Source organism: Lonchura striata, chromosome 3 (genome assembly GCF_046129695.1).
Source record: "Lonchura striata isolate bLonStr1 chromosome 3, bLonStr1.mat, whole genome shotgun sequence".
Taxonomy (NCBI): domain Eukaryota; kingdom Metazoa; phylum Chordata; class Aves; order Passeriformes; family Estrildidae; genus Lonchura; species Lonchura striata.
Genome location: NC_134605.1, coordinates 36,241,798 through 36,264,197, shown reverse-complemented (window position 1 = coordinate 36,264,197; position 22,400 = coordinate 36,241,798). Strand labels below are relative to the sequence as shown.

The window sequence follows — 22,400 nt, the reverse complement described above, 5'->3', positions numbered from 1 at the left end:
TTTACTATTTGGGGTGATGTTGTCTGGTTGAGCACAGTTGGGAGAGGATTAAAGAAAATGGATCACATAAATGATCTGTCATCAAAAGTATTGTTTTTATTAGAACAGTTGTGACATACCTGAAAAAAAGGGAAAGGATTTGCATGTAGAAAGCCTTCTTGCAAGTTTAAAAGAGAAATTCCAATATTCAGATTAAACTAAGGCTGAGAACAGTTGAGTGAAGGTTAATTTATCTATTACCCATTTAGCCTGTCAGAGGAAGGAGAGTTGGTATGTAGGTATTTAGGTAGAGTAGGGATACAGAACAGACAGTGACAGAATTGTCTGTGGAACAGTGTGTTGGAGGTACACAGGCATCGTGGGGGTGGCATTAACAATAGCGTCATAATCATCCTTTCCCAGCTATCTTCTGACTGGGTTTAGAGTATTATAGATTAGGTACTCTTTAAGAGGAAGAAGTCACTTATATGAATCCACCAACATGGAAAACATATATGTGTTCTTAGAACAGATAAATGTTGTTTCTTCTTCTCAACTTGCCACCGTAAGAGGGTCAGTGACTTCTTCCCACGAGCTTCTTGGGATCACCTGCTAGCTGGGGTTGATAGCTTTGTCAATTCATTTCAGGCTGTCATCTCCCTTCTCCTGAGAACTAATTGTCGTGAAGAAGTGAATGTTAAGGTCACTGTAATAAACCCACTGGTCATGATGTGCCATTCATAACAGTGAATGCTTTATTCAAATAGCTTGGAAGGGACAGTATTTCTTAAAGATATGCAGGCTTAAAAAAAATAAAACCTACAATTAGGCCAAGGATGCCTAAATCAAAAAATATTTTTGGGTGTGTGTGCATGTGTATAGGAAACTGCTTAAAAGAAAGCATTGGAATGAGACTGGTGTTCCTTTGCACAGTGACTTGCAGTGAATGAGCTGTAACCATTTGTTCTTTGCTAAGCAGTTTCTCTGTGGTGCTGCTTCTGCACACAGTAGGAAAAGACAGTGGTGGTTCGGACAACAAGAAACCACATCCGGAAGAGGTGCAACTGCCTGATTTCATGCGTATACAAAACAAATGTCAGTGTTATAGGAACTTGCCATCAGCATGTTTTCTTTCACTGTGTGTTGTACTAACTCCTTTGATCAGCACGTGCTATGCTGTCCTCAGTCATTTGTGGCAAATGCAGCATATTATGTGTGTTGGAATATATGATTGTTGAAGAAAAATAAATTAATTTCCTGGAAGCTAATGCTGAAATGAATGTGACCTGGAACCTGAATATATGAAAGGGCTGTGCTGTTCTTATCTTTCTCCTTGCAAGCACATCCAGTAACTCATTGTGGTGAGTGGGGAATTAAAAGTCACCATTTCTTCCTTCCTCTTTGTTGGTGATTTCTGTCCTTAAAAGCATGGACATGTAATTAGTTTAAGTATTATTCAAGGAAGTTGCTTATAGGGTCTTTTAAGGAGACTGGGGCAAAAACCTGCAAAAACAGATCTGAAGGCAAGAGAGAAGGGTTTTGCTTGTTTTTCCTTTTAAATTTATGTGTATTATTTCCCATAACCCCTCCCTGCCATCAGCCAGTACTTTTGCTGCAAGACAGCTTTAAGGGAGGGAGAAAGAAGTAGTATATGATGGGGGTAGGGAATGGGGCATGGTTGTGGTGCTAAGGAAAGAGGGGACTGGATTTTGGTCTTCTATTTAAACTCACAAAATCACAGAAAACCAGGAATCCTACACATTTTCCCACAGGTGGAAGAGCAGGACTTCTGTCTTGAAGTGAATCCCATAACTCCATTATACTTCGTTGGTGCAACACGTGCATGGAAGAGAGTCTGAAGCTGGAAAGCTGATGCTTGGTCTGGCTGGTCTCCTTCTATGACTTCCCACTTATCTGGGGGAAGGGGGAAAGGTATTGCTTGACTTTCCAGCTGCAGGGTTTTTTTTCCCCCTAGAACTAATTTTTGTTGCCCCTCACAGGAAAGGTATATATGGGTTGTTTTTTTTGTTGTTGTTGTTGTTGTTTTTTGGTTTGTTTTTTTTTTTTTTTAATAAGTTATTTTGAACATTTTTTCTGTGGACATGTAGGAATATTCATATCTAGTTTCATGTACCTAATCAATGCAAGCAGAATTCCTGCCTTCTAGTTTTCCTCATAATTACTTGCAGCTTCTGCAGAGAAGAAGGAAGTAGGGACCAGAAATAAGTGTGCAGTCAAGTTAGATGGCAGAGTGAAACACTAGAATAGCCTGTGTAAGGAATACTTGGAAGTATTTAGAAAACCTCTCGGGCAGCTTTGCAGTGAATTCAGAGGTTTAACCCTGTCTTTGATGCACAAAGGGCTTTTAAGTAGTCTAGGGAAGATATAAACTTGCTTTTCTTAGTCACCTTTAGACATCATTCTGTGGAAAATTCTTAGGAAGTGCCCCTAAATAGGTGTAGTCTGAAAATCTGGAGAGGTAGTAAGTAGTAGTATTGCAAGTCATTCTCCTACAGACAGGCACAGACTGTAGACTATGCTACCTGTCAGTCTGTCTTTAGACTTATTTTTGCATTTTTTAGAATGCTCTCCTCAGTGTTCTGTGCAGTGCAGTTATTCGTCACGCAGCAGTTCACCCTGTTTGCTCTTTGAAATGATGGTCACAGATTGCCCATTTGTCATGCTTTTATTTGTGTTGGAGAGTTTGCTATGCTTTTACCATATATTCCCATAAGAATTTTCCGAATTGTTTTTCTTGGTGTTGCCTTGATTCAGAGATTAAAGAAAATGAAGAGATTAAAGGAAATGAAGAATGTAATGGAGAGAAACAGTACTGTCGCTCTTTAAATAAGGTGATGCATGTATTTGAGAATTTACAAATTGTTGTTCCTGTTGAGTCAATGCAGAATTATACTTTTAATGAAACTTTAAAACAGGTAATTTATAATTAATCTTGTAAGCAAATGTTTCCATAGGTATCACATAATCACAAAACAGGTAAGGTTGGAAGGAGCCACAACAGGTCATCTGGTCCTTATCAAGAATAGTTAGTTAAAGGAATTGCTAACACCTTCTACAGAGTAAAAATGTTAACTGCTTTAGTGACTCATTCTTGCAAAACTTTGAGGTGGAAGTCTCACTAAATTCTGTGTGTTTTCCTTCTTCCTTTAAATGTTATTTTTCATGTTATGACTTACAGTTCAGCTAAGCCTTGGAGATTTTTTTCCTAGTTACTTGTTCTGGAAGTGCTGGCATTGGAACAGCTCAGATTTGTCCAGTGAAAGGCACGGAAACAATCTATTCTTGCAGGAGGTAGGGGTATTTTTTGAAGCAAGATGAGTGTTTTTTTTTTTTTTATTTCAGAGGTAAAAAAGCTCAAAATTCCTAAGCACACAGGGTATCCACATTAAGTATTTGAAGTAATGATTTCTCTCTGCCATCAGCTTCTTCTGAAACTAGTTATAATGCACTGCAAGGAGTCTGACTTCAAAGCAGGGAGTAGAGATTTCAAGTTCCTTTGGTTTTTCTCCTTCCTTTGCCTTAATTGTTTGACAGTGTCACTGGAGGAATTGCTTTGAAAGGTAGGAACCCTCACAATGTGGTTATGTATTACCAGCTCACTTGTGGTGCTGAAACTCCAAAACCACATGAAAGGGGCAAAAGAATAGTTTTTTTCTTCCCTCTATGCAATTGATTTCTGCTTGTACGGTATGACTGGTGTACAAAGGAAGAAACTTCCTCTGATTATCTCTGTGCTGTGAAAGAGGGAGGAGAGTGTGAATGGGTGACCTTGTGTGGCTGAGCCACACAGCAGGTTGCTGGGTAATAAATTTCTGCAGAAGGCTGTGGAAGTAAGCTGGTGACACAATGCAAGAGTAGCACAAACTGACACTACTTATCATTGCTTGAGATCCACAAGGAGAAAGGAGGCTAGGAAGAGGGGGAAAGAAAGAGTAGGGATGAGAGAAAGAAACATGTTAAGAAATTAGAGACTGGCAGATGGTATTTACTGTATTTAAATATGGTGGTGTTCAGTTCCTGCTTTGTGTTCCTGCAACAGCTGCCTGAGCACATTAGTGACAAATGGCATGTGAGGTGAGGGATAGGGATCTATTTCTGCAATATTTATTCAAACAAAAATCCGACTTAGGTAAATCATGAAAAATCAAAGCACATCTAGAAATAATTTTGCATGTGCTTTTTTAGAATGTATTTAAAACTGAATATATAAAACTGAAGAGCTCTATGTATGTGGCACACCTGTGTAGTGAAATTCATGGTACGTTACTAGTTTTGTTCAAATTCCTTAGTAAAAGACAAAAGTAAAAAAATTCATACTTGAAGTGGGATGACTTTCCTCAGGTGTAAAGTTCGCTTTTTTGTCAAGACAGCCTTACCATCGTCATCTCTGCCTTTTTGTTTTTCTTTCCCAGGGAATAGATTTCATGGCAGGAAGTGTTAAAAAGGGGGAAAGTCATGTGGCAGTCATTTTTTTCTCTTAGTTGCATTCCTAGTTAAGCAAAAGATCTAGTCCTGTCACTAATTTCCTTCATTTTCTGTGATGCCCTAAGATATGAATGTAGATTCTGCAGAAGTTTGCAAATTACAATGGGGTGGTTTTTTCCTCTGGCCATTATTCAATTTTGCTGTGTTTCAGGGAGTGGATGGCTTTTATTTCCAGTATAAATCCAATTGAAATCTACGATCTTAGAAAGATATAACATTAAGTGTGTTTCACAAGGCAGCTCTTTGCAGGGCAGGTCCTCAAAGTATTTGCTTTTGTATCTTCACATTGCCTCACTGAGATATGAACATCTTTGGTTTTCACTGAAAAATTAGCCTACAGTCAGTGAAATCTGCCATTCCCTGGTTAGCATATGGCAGTTTAGGTATCCCTCCACATCTCAGGCTATTGTTTTGATGCATAATAGCATGCATTAAATAATAATGTACTCCTGCTGTAGTAGTAGTCACATTCCCTGATAAGAAGTAAGCAGGTGGACTGACAAGTTGGTCATTTATCTGTCATAAACACATGTGTCATATTAAGGTAATGTTACCTGAATAGAGATTGTCTATTAGCCTGCCTGTAGCACTGTTAGAATGAATTCATTCACATCATTAATGCCAGTGTACAGCACAATGTCATCCAAGAGCTTCAGGCAGATAATTTTACTCATTATGGAAATGTAGACCTGTTCCTGTCTGGTTTGGATGTGACCAGTAGGAGACCAAAATGGAGAGAAATGCAAATGTGTTTCTAAGACTGGCCTGGTTTTGCTCTTTCCTGAGGTGAATGAGCATTTTTGGTGCCTTCAGGCTTATCTTAAGCCAAGAGAACATCTTGAATGTCTCATCCTTCCAGCAGAGGCATTCATGTGGCACCAGAGAGATATGTTTCACTTAACAAAGAATAACCATTGCATTAGACCTGTGCTTTTGTTCAGAACTTTCCTGACAGCTTTGACAGGAGGCAAATGTGTTCCTTAACTCCTTTTTAGTCTCAGACAGACAGGTTTCATTTAGTCCCACAGTACCCTCTGCTGAAGATAAGGCTTGCTTTAGGAGAGCCATTGCTTTTAGGTTTTCTTTTTCCATCTCTGTGGAGATAGAGCTCTCCAAGTATCCTGGCTTTACTGACTCACCTCAGCTTCCTGTGCCCCAGACCAGAGTGATTTCGCTAAATAAAGGTTTGATTCACAAGTCTTGTGGTCAGACATAAAGTTCCAAGCAAAACAAATACAAAGTGTACAGTACAAGCCTGTGCTTGATAATGGGATAAGCAAATAGGAAATGAAAGGCATATGATAGTCACTAGGATACTGCTGAGAAGCCAATTTCCAGCTTGTAAAGATAGCTGTGTTTTAAACAGCCTTTTACGTGTTCTTCATTACAGCACTTTCTTTGCCACATGCCATTGGAGGTGACTGATATTTTCAACATGTTACTGATTTGTGGTTTTGCAGATACTGTGTACATTCACATATTTCTCCTTCTTTGTTTCAGAGATGGTGATGTTGCTGGAATGGTGGTCAGGAACCGACTGCACCCTTTACACTGACCCAGAGAGTTACCACAAGTATGGGAAGGAGAATGCCATCGTAATCCTTAATCACAACTTTGAAATTGACTTTCTCTGTGGTTGGAACTTTTGTGAGAGATTTGGGGTCTTGGGGGTGAGTTACTTAGTATTTAAGATAAATCTCCTTGGATGTCAAAGAAATGCCAAAATAAGTTAATTGTGTTTTTGAACTAACAGATCCCCATGCTTGAATTTCACCTGGCTGCTGTCCAGAATTAGAGGTGAACCTAAGGCAGTGCAGTGCAAGTATTTGGAGACAGGATGGCTCAGGAAACCACAGACATTTTAAAAGCATTGCAGTTAAAGCTGACGAGGAAATATTTTCTTAACCTGTGGAGATATTTTCAGTTATTTATCTCTGTGTGTTTACTAAGTAACTATTGCAGTCCATTGTGCTGCATAAAGATGAGCTATCCTGTGATTCTTTCCCAGTTTAATTACAGAATTTGTTTGCTTTTTCCAGTGTAGTCTTACAAATCCACAGCTCAGGTTTGAATGATGTGTAGCCTGTCTCTCTCAGAATGAAAGAGCAGCCATCTTAAGTGAAAGCAGTGACCAGCTAAAAGCAGTAAGAGATGGGGAGGAATGAGTTATTCATGCTTGAATACACTGCTGCATTAAGCTAGGAGTTCATGTGCGTTTGTTTTCAGGGCTGCTTTTTTGTTTCCCCTGTCAGATCATGGGGATGATTCAAGCCTCCATCTAAATCAACCTGACTTCATTCTGTGGTGGTAATGGTATTCTCTGTATATAAAGGATTTACATAAGGATTTCTCCCTAATAAGGAAGATAACCAGTGACTCAGTTTGGCAGTGTTCTTCAGCATCCTTTTAGCTTTGATGCTGGCCACTGTCAAAAGACCTGATCTGGGACTGTGTGAACCTCTGATTTTTATGGCCTTCCCTTTGGCCTCCTTGCATTTTCGGGACATTTAGGGAACACTCCTGTCACTTTGAAATTACAATAATGGCAGTCTGTTTGAAGAAACATTAAAAGGGGCCTTAAAAGTGGAGGAAAGTCAACCTAAGCATTACAGGCTCTTTGGGTAACTAAAATGGCTGTTGGTTTCTGAATAACTTCTGCCATATTGTCTGGGACTTGAGCACAGAGCTGGAGGATGGCATGGGACAGTAGGAGATGTAGGGAAACCTGTTCCTATCAGGCAAATGTAAGTGCAAAAAGCAGTGGTGCTGTAGTATAGTCTGTCTAATTTTGTAAGCCAGATGGCTTCAGTTCTCTAAATAAAGCTGTGTTTTTGAGGGTCAGGCGCTTCTTCAGAAAACACCAATGTAGAAGATGGAGGGATTGTTTCTGTACAAAGTAATAGGAGCCTACAAGGTCAAAATATCTTGTTTTAAATTGTTGCTGTACAGTTGGGTGGAATCTGGCCAGCTGCAATTTTTTAAATAGTTTTCCAAGTTACTAAGGATTCTGGTTTAGTTTTTTATGTTGTTACTTACACCATATGGAAACCACAATGTAGAAACAACTGTTGAAATTACTATGCTGCACTAACAGAAAATAATTTTTCCTTTTTTTTGGTTGCTTGCATATATTACTCAGTTTACATTTATGCTAATCTTAGGATTATTTTAGGAACTGATATATGCTGGTTGTGGTTTTGCTTTTTTTTTTTTTAACAACAAAACAAAAACAAGTAAAAACCCAAACAACCAGCACAAAGCCATTTTTCAGTCTTGAGTAATGTACTGTGGTTTTACTTCCCAGAAACTGTTCCTGGAAGAAATAGTTTACACGTGCTCTAATTTGCATAGATGTCTTTACTTAACAAAGCAGTGCATTTCCCTCTTGGGGCAACCAGCCCAAGTTCTTCTTAAGCCAGGTTTAAAAAAAACCATAAAGAAAAAAAAAAATTGAAAAAAACATAAAGAATGGGAAATGCTAAACAGTGATTTTCCTGATTGGATTGCCTATATTGCTATACTGGTACTTATGGGCCAGTGGAAGGGTAGGTGATTGTGCAGTGATGAGGAGTGTAGGTTGGTTTGACTTGTGCTGCCTTATGTGAGCTTCTGCTGTGCAAAATTTCAGGGCAAGTTGTGGCAGCACAGTTAGGAACATAAGAACCTTTAGGGCTGTCATTCAGGGAAAGAGTTATAGGAAAGAGGCAAGTGGACAAGGGGCTTTCTGAGGTGTCAGAGCCTCCAGTGTTTTGTAGCTCAGGGACTTTGTGAGCCAATGGGTGTTTATATTTAAGGATGATTAATTGTATGCTCCATGGAGTTTCTGTGCAAACTTTGGGTATCAGCCAACACCTTACTTAGCTTATCTCATGTCCACTGCTGCTGGAAAGGAAGTCTTGCACATGCAGTCTCCTGTGTCAGTTATGATGCTTGTCTGCCCTGTTTGGCCATGTTTTAGAAACTTGCTGTCTCTTTTCTGCCTTAACTAATCCAGTGAAGAGAGGAGAAATGATGGGGAGGGGGAAGAGGGAGAAGGTGAAGATAGTTTGGAGCCAAAGCAGTTGGAACTGACTGTGCTTGGCTTCAGCAGGCAGAATGGCTTTGTTGTGACATCCAGCTGTGGCCTGCAGCTCTGGCAGCCAACAGTAATGCTTTTAAGAGTGTACAAGCATGTTCAAACTCTCAGTATTTTACAGCTTGAACAGTTCCTTAATGAAGACCTTTAAATGTTAAATGTAATTTTTTGCTTGGTTGTTGTGGTGTAACCATCCAGGCAGCTAAACACCACACAGCCACTTGCTTACTCCCTGCCCCCCGTGGAATGGGGGAGAGAACTGGGGGAGGGAGGGGAAGGAATTTGGGGTTGAGGTAGAGTTTAATAGGACAGAAAAGGAAGGGACACAAATAATGATAATGAATGATGGTGATAAAAGAATCCGAGTGTATAAAACAAATTATCCACCATGCAGTTGTTCACCACAGTCCAGTTCTTAGCAGCAGTCCCCAGCCATCTTCCCCCTAGTTTATATACTGAGCATAACATCAAATGGTATGGAATATCCCTTTGGCTAGTTTGAGTCAGCTGTCCTGCTGTGTCTCTTCCCAGCTCTTTGTGTCCACCAGTCTACTCACTGGCAGGGTGGTGAGAAGCCAGAGTCCTTGTTGTAGTGTAAACACTGCTTAGCAACAACTAAAACATCCGTGTATTATCAACATTATTCTTCTCCTAAACTCAAAACACAGCTACTGGGAAGAAAATTAGCTCTATTCCAGCTGAAATCCAGGCATTGTTTTTGTTTATTTAAAAACAGTGTTAAACATCCTTAAACCTGTCTTGCCCCTTTGTTTCCAAAAAACAAAATAAGTCTTTCCCTTTTGAAAATTATCCTTCCTGGTCTTAGTTGAAACGTTCAATCTGTGAATTTGTCTGCTACTTTTCTTGTCTCTCTTCTGGCTGGCTTTCTCCTTATAACCAAATTTCCATAATCCCTACAATTTTATAAAACTCTATCCGTGCTATCAGTGTGGCTTCAATTTATCAATGTGGTTTAGGATTTGGGTAAAAAAACCCAAATCCTAAACCACATTGATGTTTCTTGGAGATAGAGTGGGAGTGGCATAGTCTCTTGCCTGTTTTTAGGTTTGTGAACCTAAGTGTTCTTTTAAGGACTCTGATCTTGGCACATGTATGGATGAGGTTCTCTGCTGTCTGCAGTGTCCTTCCCTTTTCCTGTCTGTGACAACCCAGTCCTAGGATCTAACTTATTAGCTGGGACAGCTTAGCCACTGTGTCTGCATTCAAATGCATTACTAGCCTTTAGTTTCCTCAAGGTGTGTTGCTAACCATCCTCTTGAAAAAAGACCCACTGGACACCAGAACTCAAAATCAGGACATGGTCAAGTTCTGAGGAGGGAGCTATTATTCAGGATTCTTACAAAAAGTACTTAAATATGTTCCCTGCCTGGATTCACTACTTTGGTGTTCTGTCTGACAAAGCAGCAATAAAATAGCTTTGTTTGTAATTTTAACAGCCATTTGTCTGAGATGAAGACATTAATATTGGCAAAATTGCCTGTGCTTTAAAGCTAAACCTGCTGGTTTTAACCTTAACTACCTGTTCCGTATGTCAGGAAACTTAATTTTATTTGAGAGTTGCTTATGTTGAAGCTTGCTATTTGAAAAGCTGAGTGTGGCCTTAAATGTAAGTGTGAGAAGATACTTTTTTATCTTATTGTATGAGACTAATAGGTGTGTGGGTACAATAGGTTGTTTGTGCATTTTAATATATTCACACATTTTTAAACTAGATTTGAAGTGGTAAAGGGACAAAATCAGGCTTACTAGTGGTAAGTCTGTGTAACCTTTCCAACATGGAGAAGTTTTATTCAATATAATAGCATAAGGAATTAGGAGCATATAAATTCCTGGAATAATGGCTTTGAGTGACCAAAGAAAGATACCTTGCCATCATGATGTCCCAGAGAGTATAATACAAAGGAGTGATATATTACAAAAGTAGAGCAGTCAGAATCATTGAAAGTATGTCAGTGCTGAAGGCAGCCTGCAGAGTAAATAACTTACAAGGCAGATTGCTGTTGCTAATGGTTTGCTTGTTCCAAAACTCAGGAAAAAGTTTTGTTGAGCACTTCCAGCTTTCACGTTGATTTCATGCTGTTTGTTATGTTCTTTAAACAAGAAGTTTTGAATAACTGAGGCTGGACATACAGAATCAAGATTTTATTTCTTTGACAGCATAGTTGGGCAAATCCACAAAAGCAAGTTGGTAAAAATACTTTTTTTAAGGTGATGTTGGTGCAGTCATTCACGAAGGAAAAATTCATGGGTATTTCATTTGAACAAGCTTGGCCAAAATAAATTAATCTGGATTAAAATGTTAGTATTGTAGATAAGTTGTCCCTGTTCGGTGGTAATTTCATTAAACATCTGCTGAAATTGCACAGTTCTGAGGGCTGAAAATGTTTGACTTCCTTCAAGATGTCAAATTCAGTGGAACAAATCAGCACTTTTTAATGATTATTTTTCTGTTGAACAAGCTGAATTTTAATATTAAAGGCAACTGTCACATGTTTACCAAAGCACTTTAGTAAAGGAAAAGTTAGTGGCTGAAGTCATCTAGAGTTCTGCTTCCCCCCCCCCAGGTATTTTCACGGGAGCAGTGCATGGGTAGATGATGGAAAGAGAACAGCTCTAGTTATACCTCTAGTTATTGTAAGAGGGATCACAGAATCACAGAACATGCAGAGGTGGAAGGGACCCACAAGGGTCAGAGATTCCAACTCCTGGCCCTGCACAGCACCATTCCCAGGAATCACACCAGGTGCCCAAGAGTGTTGTCCAAACATTTCTTGAACTGTGTCAGGCTGGTGCTGTGACCAGTTTCCTGTGGAGCCATTCCAGTAATAAACCCTGTGGGGTGGAAAACCTTTTCCTAATATCCAACCTAAAGCTCCCCTGACACAATGTCAGGCCATTCTCTCGGCCCCTGTCACTGTCACCACAGAGCAGAGATCAGCGCCTGCCCCACCCCTTCCCCCCATGAGGAAGCTGTAGCTGCAGTGAGGTCTCCCCTCAGTCTCTCCAGGCTGAGCAGACCAAATGGCCTCAGCTGCTCCTCACACGGCTTCTCCTCAAGGCCCTTCACCATCATCATGGTCCTCCTTTGGACACTCTCTACAGTTCAGTGTCTTTTTTACATTGTGTCACACAACACTGCCCCCAGTACTCGAGGTGAGGCTGCCCCAGCTCAGAGCAGAGCAGGACAATCCCCTCCCTTGCCCGGCTGGCGATGCTGTGCCTGATGCCCCCCAGGCCAGGGTTGGCCCTCCTGGCTGCCAGGGCACTGCTCAAATTCAACTTGCCATCAGCCAGGAACCCCAGGTCCCTTTCTGTGGCACTGCTCTTCAGACTCATTCCCCAGTATACAGAGCAGCTGCTGAGGGGAGGCCTAATGTATTCCTCCCTCACAAGAACAGCCTTGCCAGCATAATGCACTGAGGAGTTTCCTTTGTCTAATTAGTTCTGTCGTTAGCCTTCCTTCTACTCCTAGAACAGATGGGTGTATAAAATACTGTGAGGTGATTTAGTTTATTTTTATGTGCATCTAAGGAGTCATACTCACACGTGTCTGAAAGAGCGCTTTTAAATTTTAAAAATGCATCAGCACAGAGAAGGAATAAGAATGTGCCCTAGGGAAGAGTTCAGACATCTGTTGTGCTTTTTGGTTGTACCTGTGCTACAGAACACCTTATCTCACAGTATCATTTCTTGGGTTTCACTGAGCCAGGTGCAACTTCTCTCTTGCCTCTTGTGTAACTCATGCTCTTAATAAAATACGTAACGTATTAGAAAATAGTTATGGTGAAATAGTCATTTAGCTAGCTTTTTCGACTATAATTTCTGCACTTTAAAGTCTGTAGGAAGACTATTACACTGTCTGTTCTGACACTGTCCTGGAGGTCTTGTGTACTCTGTGCAGAGTACACTCAGATTAGTTTGTAGTAGTTCTTAGGACACTGAACACTTACTTTAAATAAACTTTAGGAACATATTGAGGTTTCTTCTCTTCTGTGGAGTGGGGCTGGTGGTGATATGGCTACTGTTGACCTCCTTGTGCAGGAAAGTGGTAAAAGGCAAGCCTATTTCTCTGTGCCCAGTTTGGGGAGCTGGAAGAGGAGGCTGTATTTGGTTCTGTCATGTAATGGAGACTAATGTACAACATGGCTTGAAACTGAAATTACTGCAGCTCCTTCTCAGGGGAGCAGTGTGTTTGGAGTCCTGATTTGAGCCCATCACTGAAATTATGAAATTCTCAAATGCTCAAGAGGGAGCACTACAAAGTATTAAATAATTTGATAGAGATGGTTCCTGCATACTTAGAAATGGAACTCTCTGTCATCCTCTGTTCAGCTTCTGTGTAACAGTTGCTGGTGAAGCTGTGTGATGTGCACTTGCCTTCCAGTCTTATAAGCTTTTAGATAGCTTAATTATTTAAGGTATTTTCCTTCTCAAAGAAGGAGAGCAGATGAAAAAAAATTAGCTGAGATAAAAAATTAGGTCAAATCTCTTCCTGTAGCAACCAAATGAACAAGGCTAAAAAATTAAAGGAAGTATTTTCTGTTGATGGTAACATCTACCAATAAGTAATTTCTTGTCAAATGCCATGTCCTGGAATCCATCTGCAGAGCTTTTTGATGGGCTAATTTATAGTAATATCATGGTCAGAAACTGAACTGTAATTACTCCTATCTTTCTTCTAAGGAAATGTCACTGTTTTTTAGGAAATGCTGAAGCAACAATTTCTTTATGAACACAACACACACATGTGCTATTTTATTGATTAAATAACCAAATGAAATGTAAGACAGTTCACCAGGGTAGGCTGGCTTGGAAGACAGGAAAGGAGCAAAAGGAGCACATAGAGTCAGTTCTCCTGCCCTAGGCGATGTTAGTTTGAGATTATTACAGAGTTAAACTCTGGAGTAGGATTAATTTACAAAGCATGTTGAATGCTTGATAAATCACAGACTTTCTGTCGAATGTCTGGACCAGTCACTTCAGTGTTCTTGTCACTCCTGTGAGACAGTAAGAATGCTTTTTTTGTTTTTTCCTACTCCAGAAGCATGCTTTGAAGAAAAATGTGCTACTCGAAGTATGCCCTTTCATAAACAAAACTGAACAAAAATTAAGTATTCTTATTGCTGCTGTTGTTTCTAGTGTTTAAGGTTTCTTCTGTTGGTAAACCATGTGTGCATAGCATCAGTATGTTGTGCGGCAGTGTCTCTGTGATTCTGCTTTTTATTTTCCTCTCTTTTTTTTCCCTTTCCATGATGAGATGTATTGTTTCAAGGTATCTTAAAGGAATTTGAGCTGCCACTGCCACGATCTGATTGAATTAAGAATTTTGATTGATACAGCTGAGGTCATTTGCATGGATTCCTCCATGTTTGAAGGAATTCGGTTTCTCTTTTGGTTTGCAGTGTTTGGGTAGGAGAGAGCAACGCACACTCATTAAATTCTAGAAATCTTCCATGCAGATACCCGATATTAGATTTGACTGTTCTGTCAGATGAGAGAAACTTATTTTTCTTTGTTTTGCTTTTACACTGATGTTAAAACTGGGTCTGGTCAATATAAATGGATATCTTTGTGTCTAAACTATGCAAGTCTCGTACCCACAGTGCACTCTTTTGGTGGTTTAACTCTGACTTGCTCTGATTCTGTCTTGCAGAGTTCCAAAGTTCTTGCAAAGAAGGAGCTCTCCTACATGCCTATCATTGGCTGGATGTGGTATTTCCTAGAGATAGTCTTCTGCAAGCGCAAGTGGGAGGAAGATCGGAAAACTGTGGTACAGAAGTTGCTCAATCTTCGTGACTACCCTGAAAACTTTTGGGTGAGTGATGCTTAACAAATGGAGTGTGAGGTAGCAGGAATGAGAGGCACAGGCAATATGTAATGCTTGCCAGGTTGTTCCTGAGACTTTTGATTCATTAGCTTCCATGGGAGTATCAGTAGAATACTCTCAACTGAATTTTCTTTGAAGTTTCCAAAGTACTTTGTTATCTGTTTCTTTCTCTGTAGTATGAAGCCCTGCAGATATTGCTGCAAAAATAATATTATAATACAATAAATATAGCACTGTGATCCACTCAGTAAATTTTGTGGTTCTCTAATTACAGGTGCTGGATAAGGGTAGATGTAAGGGTCATGGCTGTGTAACAGATGCATTTGACAGTGTTGTACTGAAGTACATCAGCTATATTTGTTACCTAAGCTCTTCTTTCACCTTAGATTGCAGAGTTAATATACTAGAGTTTTCTCCTTCCCTGTGATTCTGCCATTCCTGTGAAGGTGTTTGATTAGACATGGCCCAGTGGAAGTGGAAGCCACCTGGTCAGAGGAGTGGCCTGAGGTAGCCATTGTCTCTGTTCCAGGGAGAGGATTGGTGTCACCTTTCAGTAACAAGAAAGTCTTACTTTTTGCATCACCATAATTTTTTAGTGTTCACCGTGCCTGGCATTTCTTTATCTGAGAATGAAAAGCCTTTGAATTTTTCCTCTTCTCAAGAATAATAAAAATTACAGTTCTTCTGAGCTAGCAATGGCAAGAGTGCAATTCAGTTAAAGAAATGGAATCTTAAGCAACATCCCTGGGCCCTACAGAAGCTATTGCTGTTTCCTCATGAAAGTGTATATGCTGTGTTTCTCATGCTCTTAAACAAATTCCTTTTGTTAATTGTCATTGATTTAAATGAGTACTAAGCAATCAAAACTAATCTCTGTGCTTCAGTGTTTAAGTGACTTCCAGGCAGGAGCCTGTCTAGCAAAGGGTTGATTCTGGGCTTTTAGTTTCAGTTTCTCTCCAGAGATTTGCCTGTGCTCTGTGACTTTTCTATACACATAGGCAGCTCAACTCTAATCAGTGAGCACAAGCCACCACCATCCTGTAGATACTCCTGTAGAGGGATTGCTAAAAAGAAGCTATACCTATGTAAGAGAGATAATTGTTGATGTACACCTGGGGTTATTGCAGTGTCTGGAGTTTTAATTTGCTTTTGTATGAAGACATAATGTCAAAAGATGTAACAGTAGCACCTTGGAAAATAGACAAAGCAAAGCATGCTAAGTGAACTAGAGACACTTTCTCATCAGTTTCTCTGTGTCTCATCAATCAGAATAACTTATGCATGCAATAGATGAGTAAAAGCGCTCTTGGATGAGCTAGAACTGAAGCTGGCTGCTTGGCTAGTTTCTTCAATATCTCTGTCTTTTTGGCTACGTTTTTGCTGTGGGTTATGAGGACTTACTTTGTGTCATTTGGCAGTGCTCCCTGATGTGTTAGTTTGCATTCATTCTTGGCAGAAAGCAGAGGAGCAAGTGGTAAATCTCCAGAGATCTGTGTGCTCTCCCCTTGCCTGCCAGTGGCAAGATTGTAATTATTCATATCTGAGCACTTCTACTGTATAGTTCATAAGAGCATGAGCCTTTCAGTTGTCCTGCATGTGCTGCCTTACCTCTGTTAACAGCTGTCTCATTGGCATCAAAGTTACTGCCTGAAGTTTTCCACGGACCTTGAGTGCCATAGAGAAAGCAAAAAGAGTGAGGGAAAGCAAGGTGGGCACTGAAGCATTTCCTAGAAATGCCTCTGGTTTAGTCACTTAGCAAGTTTTAGATGCCATGATGTTTGAACACTTAACCATCAGAGAGAGACTTGCAACAGGACTATGTTTTGAGTGTTTTCTAACAGCTTATTAGAGATGGAGTGACTCAGAGAAATTAAGTCATTCTGATGGCAAGTAGCAGAGCATACGTTAAAGCCTAAAGGCCGAGATTCAGACTGGATGGCAAGTTGGATGAGTGTTTGGATTTGGGCTTTTGGGTTGATTTCTTTTTTGGTTGATTGGGATTTGCTACTTCAGTCAAATAAATTACATAAATGTGTATGTAGCTACACCTGTCCCGGCTAGCAGTGTTAATTTGGGTTGTGCTGGTGGGAATTCGAGAGAACTCTGCTCAGTCAGCAGAAAACCTGAGCTTCTATCTAACCGTAGTTCTGTCTTGGTTTTAGTTCCTGATTCATTGTGAGGGCACAAGGTTCACTGAACAGAAGCACCAGATCAGCATGAAGGTAGCTGAAGCCAAAGGTCTGCCCAAGCTCAAGTACCACCTTCTGCCACGAACAAAAGGATTTGCTGTCACCGTGCAGTGTTTGAGAAATGTAGGTAAGGAAAGTCACAGGGGACAATGCTAAATGATTATTTCCTGTAACTGCTGACAGTTTGCCATGCTTTTCTTTTCCCTGTAGCATGTGTCCTAGGACAAAAATCCTGGGATGCTTTCAGAAGCATCTGGTTTTTTCATTACTCTCTGGTTTTAATTACAAAGTCCTGAATCAGTTTGTTGGATTGATTTTGGTCGGGGTTTTTTTGTTTTGGGTTTTTGTTTGTTTGTTTTTGTTTTATTTTATTATTGTAATGGTTTGTTAACTGTGACTGTGTTGAGGAGTCTCAGTTGCATATTTGGTACCAATTGGTATGTATTTTGTTGCATATTTTGTACCTATTGCCAAAGAATAGTATTTTTTAGAATCCCTTAGCAAATACTAAATGAAGCAAATGCATCAGTAGAGAATCTGAGACGGTGTGTCTTAAAATAATTTTTTTGTGGTAAATGACTACCTGAAATAATGCAATTTTAAGATCAAAAATATTCTGCTTGAAATTTCTGTATAGATTTGCCCTTTAGAGTTTCTTAATGGAGCTGAGGAAGGGGAGTAGGCCTTGACTGAAGATACATGTAGGTGAAATTTACAGTTTCTACATTATAGAACATGAGTAAGTTTTTCTTCATTAACATTGTTTTGAGCTCGCCATTTATTTCTGGTTACTTGCATTTGCCAGCTTTAAAGTGACATCAGATTGCACATGTTGCCTTTGAAGTGATATTCTTTGACTAATACTATATATGATATTATTTGATTAATACTACTATCAGAGTCTTCTGCTGTGTACTTCACAGGCAAAGGAAAGCCAGTGCTAAGTAGCTGTAGTGTCACAGGGTCTTTGGGGTCTGGTAAATATGTGTGTTAGATGGCTGATGTATAAGAAAGAAAAAAGTGGTTTCTGGTTTAGAAGAAAATGTTCCAGCTTGACTGAAATTAATGTCAAAACTTCTTTTGTCCTTGAAGACATGTTTTTATGTGGCATATCTGGGAAAGCTGCTGTAAGAAAAACTTCCCAGTCAGCTGGGTTGCTATCTCGTGTATTTCTTCTAAATATGCTCTGGCAAGCCAGGTAGATCATACCACTGTTGTAGCTTCGCAGGCACCCACAACTTCCCTCCCCCAAGATGGAGAGCACAGCTTGGATTCTTTCTGATCCATGAAAAAGCGGTAAGTTATGTGAAGCATCCAGAAACCCCCCAAACAGCACAGTTTAGTCTTGCCTTTGGAATATAGGTGACTGTTCTGCTGAGGGCAGGCAGTAGTAGACTTGAGGCACAGAAAAAGACTTGAGTCAAAACTCTGTGGCTTCTATGCCCTGAGCTGGGAATCAGGAACAGGTTATTTTGGTGGTGATTTTGTTCTTTTCACTGCTCTGTGTAATGCAAACAAAATACAGTGTGATGGTGGACAAGCAGCTGATTGTGGGAAAACATTCCAAAAGGAAACAACTTTAGGAAATCCAAGTGACATAAAAAGTTTTGGACATTTATGCCACATACTACCATAACACTTACTAGTACTCTAAATAGTTGAAATACCTTCAGAAAAAGGAGACTGAAGTTGCTACATTACTTATTTATTTAGGGGAGTAGAGTATATGTCACTGCCTCAATCCAGAAGCTGTAATTTGCTAGATCAACTAGTGTAAAGCCTGTAAGAAGGCAGTATTTCCCTGTGAGGCTTCAAGAAAAAGTACTCATAACTTCTCATACACAGTTTCAGAAAAAACTTGAGCTTAAAAATCCAACCAACAAACCTCTGAGAGTTGGATGACCCCAGACTGGTGTTACAGGTTCTTCTAGGTTTGTTGCTTTACTTGCCTTGTTATTTTTTGCAATGAGAGGGAGATAGAAAGGTTACTGCTTGGGTTGCTGTATGTTTCTCTCTTGTAGAGACAAGGGAATTATGTAAAGAGCATTTGAAAACAATGTCTTATTTTCCAGGACTCCCTGTAGCATTATCATGTAAAGGTAATAAGTCCATGTGGATTTTTGAATAGAGAATGTGGGAGCAGTCTTTTTTGACAGTCCATGATCTGGAAATGTAATACTGTCTAGAAATTAGGTCATATCCCTGTGTATCTCTGAAAGTGAGGGACTAGTGCTGAGTGGCCTGAGCCTGTTTTGGGCTCTGCCACTGAGGTTGATGCACATTCTCTTCTCCCCCAAAGGGATGGGCCTGGCTGGAGTGCCTTGCTAAGGGATGTAGCTGCAGCATGACATAGCAGTGGAGCCAAGTCACAGGTCTGGGACCAGTTCACAGCTGGGTGTGACAGAGCTCCTGTCCCATTTTTTTTTTTTTTCCTCCTCTCTGACAAGGGTGTGATTCAGCTTGTCAGAGGCTGTAGTACCATGGGATGGGTAGATGCTGGCTCTCTGGCTGTAGATGTGATTCACCCATGCAGCAGAGATCACAGGTTGGTTCTCTTCAAAATTTTGTATCAAGTCTTAATGCTACCTGCTGCAGTTGCTCTAGAAACAGTTCTGAAGTAGTTGGAAATAGACATTGGTGACTTCAGTCTGGTAAGCCTACCTAATGTGCATATATTGGAGCCTTCCCTCCTAACTAATCACTTTCATAAGAGATAATGGAATTTTTTTTCTTCAGAACTTGCTTATAGAAGTTCAGCTCTCCATACATAATTTGATTCTTAAAGAAATACTTTTAATACTTTCTGAACTTGTCCTGATATTTTTGTCAGTGACCATTTGTACCAGTATGGTTTTACAGATGCTGTCCTCAGGAATTTAATTTCTAGAAGCTGTTAACTTTCTTAATAAATTGCTGTTTGTTACCTGTACTATTCATAGAAGCAAATGAAAATACAAATCTGTTTCTAAAACATTCATCCATTACTTACAGTAAAAATTGATTTATCAAATACTGCAAAAAATATATTTAACTGTTACTTTTACTGTCTGGTTGTATATCAGGCAGTTCCTTACAGCTGCTTTTATTTAGTAAAGACTTTGACTTTAAAATGTTCTTCATGATGGATTGTAGATAAGCCCAGGTTTTGTTGTGCACCTTTTCCTCCAGTTGTGCATGCTAGGAACTGCTGTCCCAGAGGGAATGCATGAGAATAAACTTCAGAGTGATATTCTCATAGAGGTCATTATGACAGTGTTTGGGGGTATTGCAATTACTTTTTTCCCCCCATAAGCTGTATATTAGTCCTGGAATTTTTTGTCAAGTGGGTTTCTATTCATCATCCAGAGCAAGTAACCAAGTTCAAGAGGATGAGTGGTTTTTGTTTAAGCTGGCCCAATTAATGAAATGTTAAATCAAAGGATTGTGTCAAGGTGGTGTCACATCAGCAGTACAGTGAATGTCACTGTACTTTCCCTCCCTTTTCCAGTCTTCAGATCATTTTGTGCTATCATGAAGATGCATGTAGCCATAGTCATTGCCTGTGGGTCGCTTTGTCAGTGAATCATCCTGGCATAATCCACCATGGCCACAAAGTAATGCGTGAAATTCAAGAGAACAATCAAAGTAAGAGAAATCCTCTCTAGATATGTAATCTGAAGATTTTTTTTTTTTTAGGTTGAAGTTAAGAAATTAAATCTTAAATTCTTAAGTATTTAGCTCTCTGTCAGAATTCTGTAGACAAAACCCAAAGTTAAAGATATGACAAAAAATCTGGGCAGAGATTAGAAAGCAAAAACAAAACCAAAAAAAACTAATCGGTTTTTTGACAGAAAGAAAAAGCTTTAAAATATTTGTGTTTAGTTTTTAATGAAAAAGCAATTCTGAGATATAACTCCTTTGAAAAAATATTTCACAATTGAAGGGAAACTTTGCAATTGCTGCTTGTATTAGCCTGAGAGTGAGACAGTTGCAATGTTTTCAAGATACCACGGAGGTTTTTTTTTTAATTGTTTTAGAATTGTGAATTTTCTGGACTCTTCAGCTTTTGGGTGAGAAAGTCATGAGATGTCCAATTCTAATTATGCAATTACATAATCCATGTTTAATGATAACCAGTTTCAGTGTATCATACAGCATGCTAGTGCTTCTTTGACTCTGGATGCTTTCTGGCAAATTTTAATTTCATGCAGCCTTTTTCTTGGACACTTACATTGTTATTCTTTTCCTGAACTCTCAGAATGAGAAAGCTAAAATCTTTAGTTATCTTCATTTATAACAAAGGTCTGTTTACTCCTGCACATTGCTCTTGTTGTCTTGGGTTTGGCACTGCTTTGCACCAAAAGATTCACTGTGTTATTAAAAGGTACTAGACTGAATATTAAACTACATACCAGTTGGAAACTGGAATAGCTTTTTTTTTTTTCCCCTGGAGAAAAGGAAAGCTCTGTGTAAGACTGTCAGCACACGAAGATGTTGCTGTCCATCTCCACAGCAGTATTTTTTAGAACAGGAGAACTATTTTCCAATGTGTCTCAACAAAAACCCAATTAATATAAAAACTCAAATGTAGATGCCTTGTAAGAGATAGAAGAAAAAATTTTGTGTATATCATACTTTGCTTTATTGCATCCCTATTGTTCTTAGAATAATCTCATGCTATTAAAGAATAAACTAAGAAGCTTACACTGTATAAACTAAACTGAGCTCTTGTTTTCCTTCAATTACATTGGATTAGTAAATTAGAGTAGATTAGTAAAATCCTTCTACACTAAGAAGCTTAAAAATGGAGGCAGATAATTGATTTAAAAGAAAGTAATTTCATACTTGCATTTTACAAGGAGAGAAGTGTGCTTGAAGTAGATTCTGTCTTGTTTTTAGTTTTGAGTTTGGGCTGAGAACCCAATTGTAGTAGGAAAAGAATGGAGTTGTTAGTGAGGGACAGAGTCCTTTTGCACTGACAGGGGTTTGGCCTTTGTTTTCAGGATTTCCTTTCAGCACTGAAGCCAGGCTGTTCTTTTCTCCACTGTGAATTCAGTTTTACAGTAACAAATGATATGGTGAGTTTCTGGGAGCTGTATGCTGAGACCAAACCATATTTATCTCTCATAGCTAGAGAGGTTTCAAAACCAAGAGCAAATCTGTCCTGTGTAATAAATCTTTCTTAGGTGGGTCAAGAGGTCTGACAATAAAGGTTCACCATATGCATTTTTATTAATAATTGCAAAACTCTAGAGCAGAAAGCCTAAAATACAACAGGCTACACATGAAAATGCTTCTTAGTCACATTTGTGACAAAAAATAGGAAAGCTTTTTGCTGTCATTGCACTTAGAGTTCGTGCCATTATGCACAACTGATTTCAGTGTCAGGAAAAAGAATCGTTCTCTGGTAATTTTGTGACATCAGGAAAATAGTGTATCTAGGGATGTGTTCAAATAAACTTTTTTGCAGCACTTCACGCGGTTCTAACCAGTGAATGCTTTTTCTGTAGCAGCTGCTTGTTACTGCTCTTTTAGTTTGTCTGCCATCAGCCTTTGCAAATGGTTTTACTGTTCCCACCCAGTCCTGAGCTGTGCAGTTTTCTCAGTGCTGGAAGTTTTGCTCAGCAGAACCTCCGTGTTCTCCCTCACATCTGCATGTGTTCATAGCAGCAGGCAGCTCACACAAGATGTGGTGTGTCATTCTCTCTCTGCCTTTGCCCTGGAGGAAGTGCCTGAGTTCCCAAACAATGGACATGACCCGGGGGCTGCTTTGGACCCCGGCCATTTTCATTTACAGCTGTACTAAGCCCTCTTGCTGCAGAAG

At 39.5% G+C, this 22,400-nt stretch overlaps 1 protein-coding gene across 3 annotated transcripts in view; it reads left to right on the top strand.

Annotated features, from left to right (window-relative positions):
• The window catches only part of AGPAT4 (1-acylglycerol-3-phosphate O-acyltransferase 4), a 71,460-nt gene that overhangs the window by 32,192 nt on the left and 16,868 nt on the right, over positions 1-22,400 (top strand). For 2 of the 3 annotated variants that reach the window (XM_021544138.2, XM_021544139.2), the window contains exons 3-5: positions 5,986-6,155; positions 14,235-14,396; positions 16,571-16,724. In XM_021544138.2, the coding sequence (XP_021399813.1) occupies positions 5,986-6,155; positions 14,235-14,396; positions 16,571-16,724 (486 nt within the window). Of the gene's footprint in view, positions 1-1,849; positions 1,912-5,985; positions 6,156-14,234; positions 14,397-16,570; positions 16,725-22,400 lie in introns of those variants that run through there. The other variant, XM_077782076.1, reaches the window with a different exon arrangement.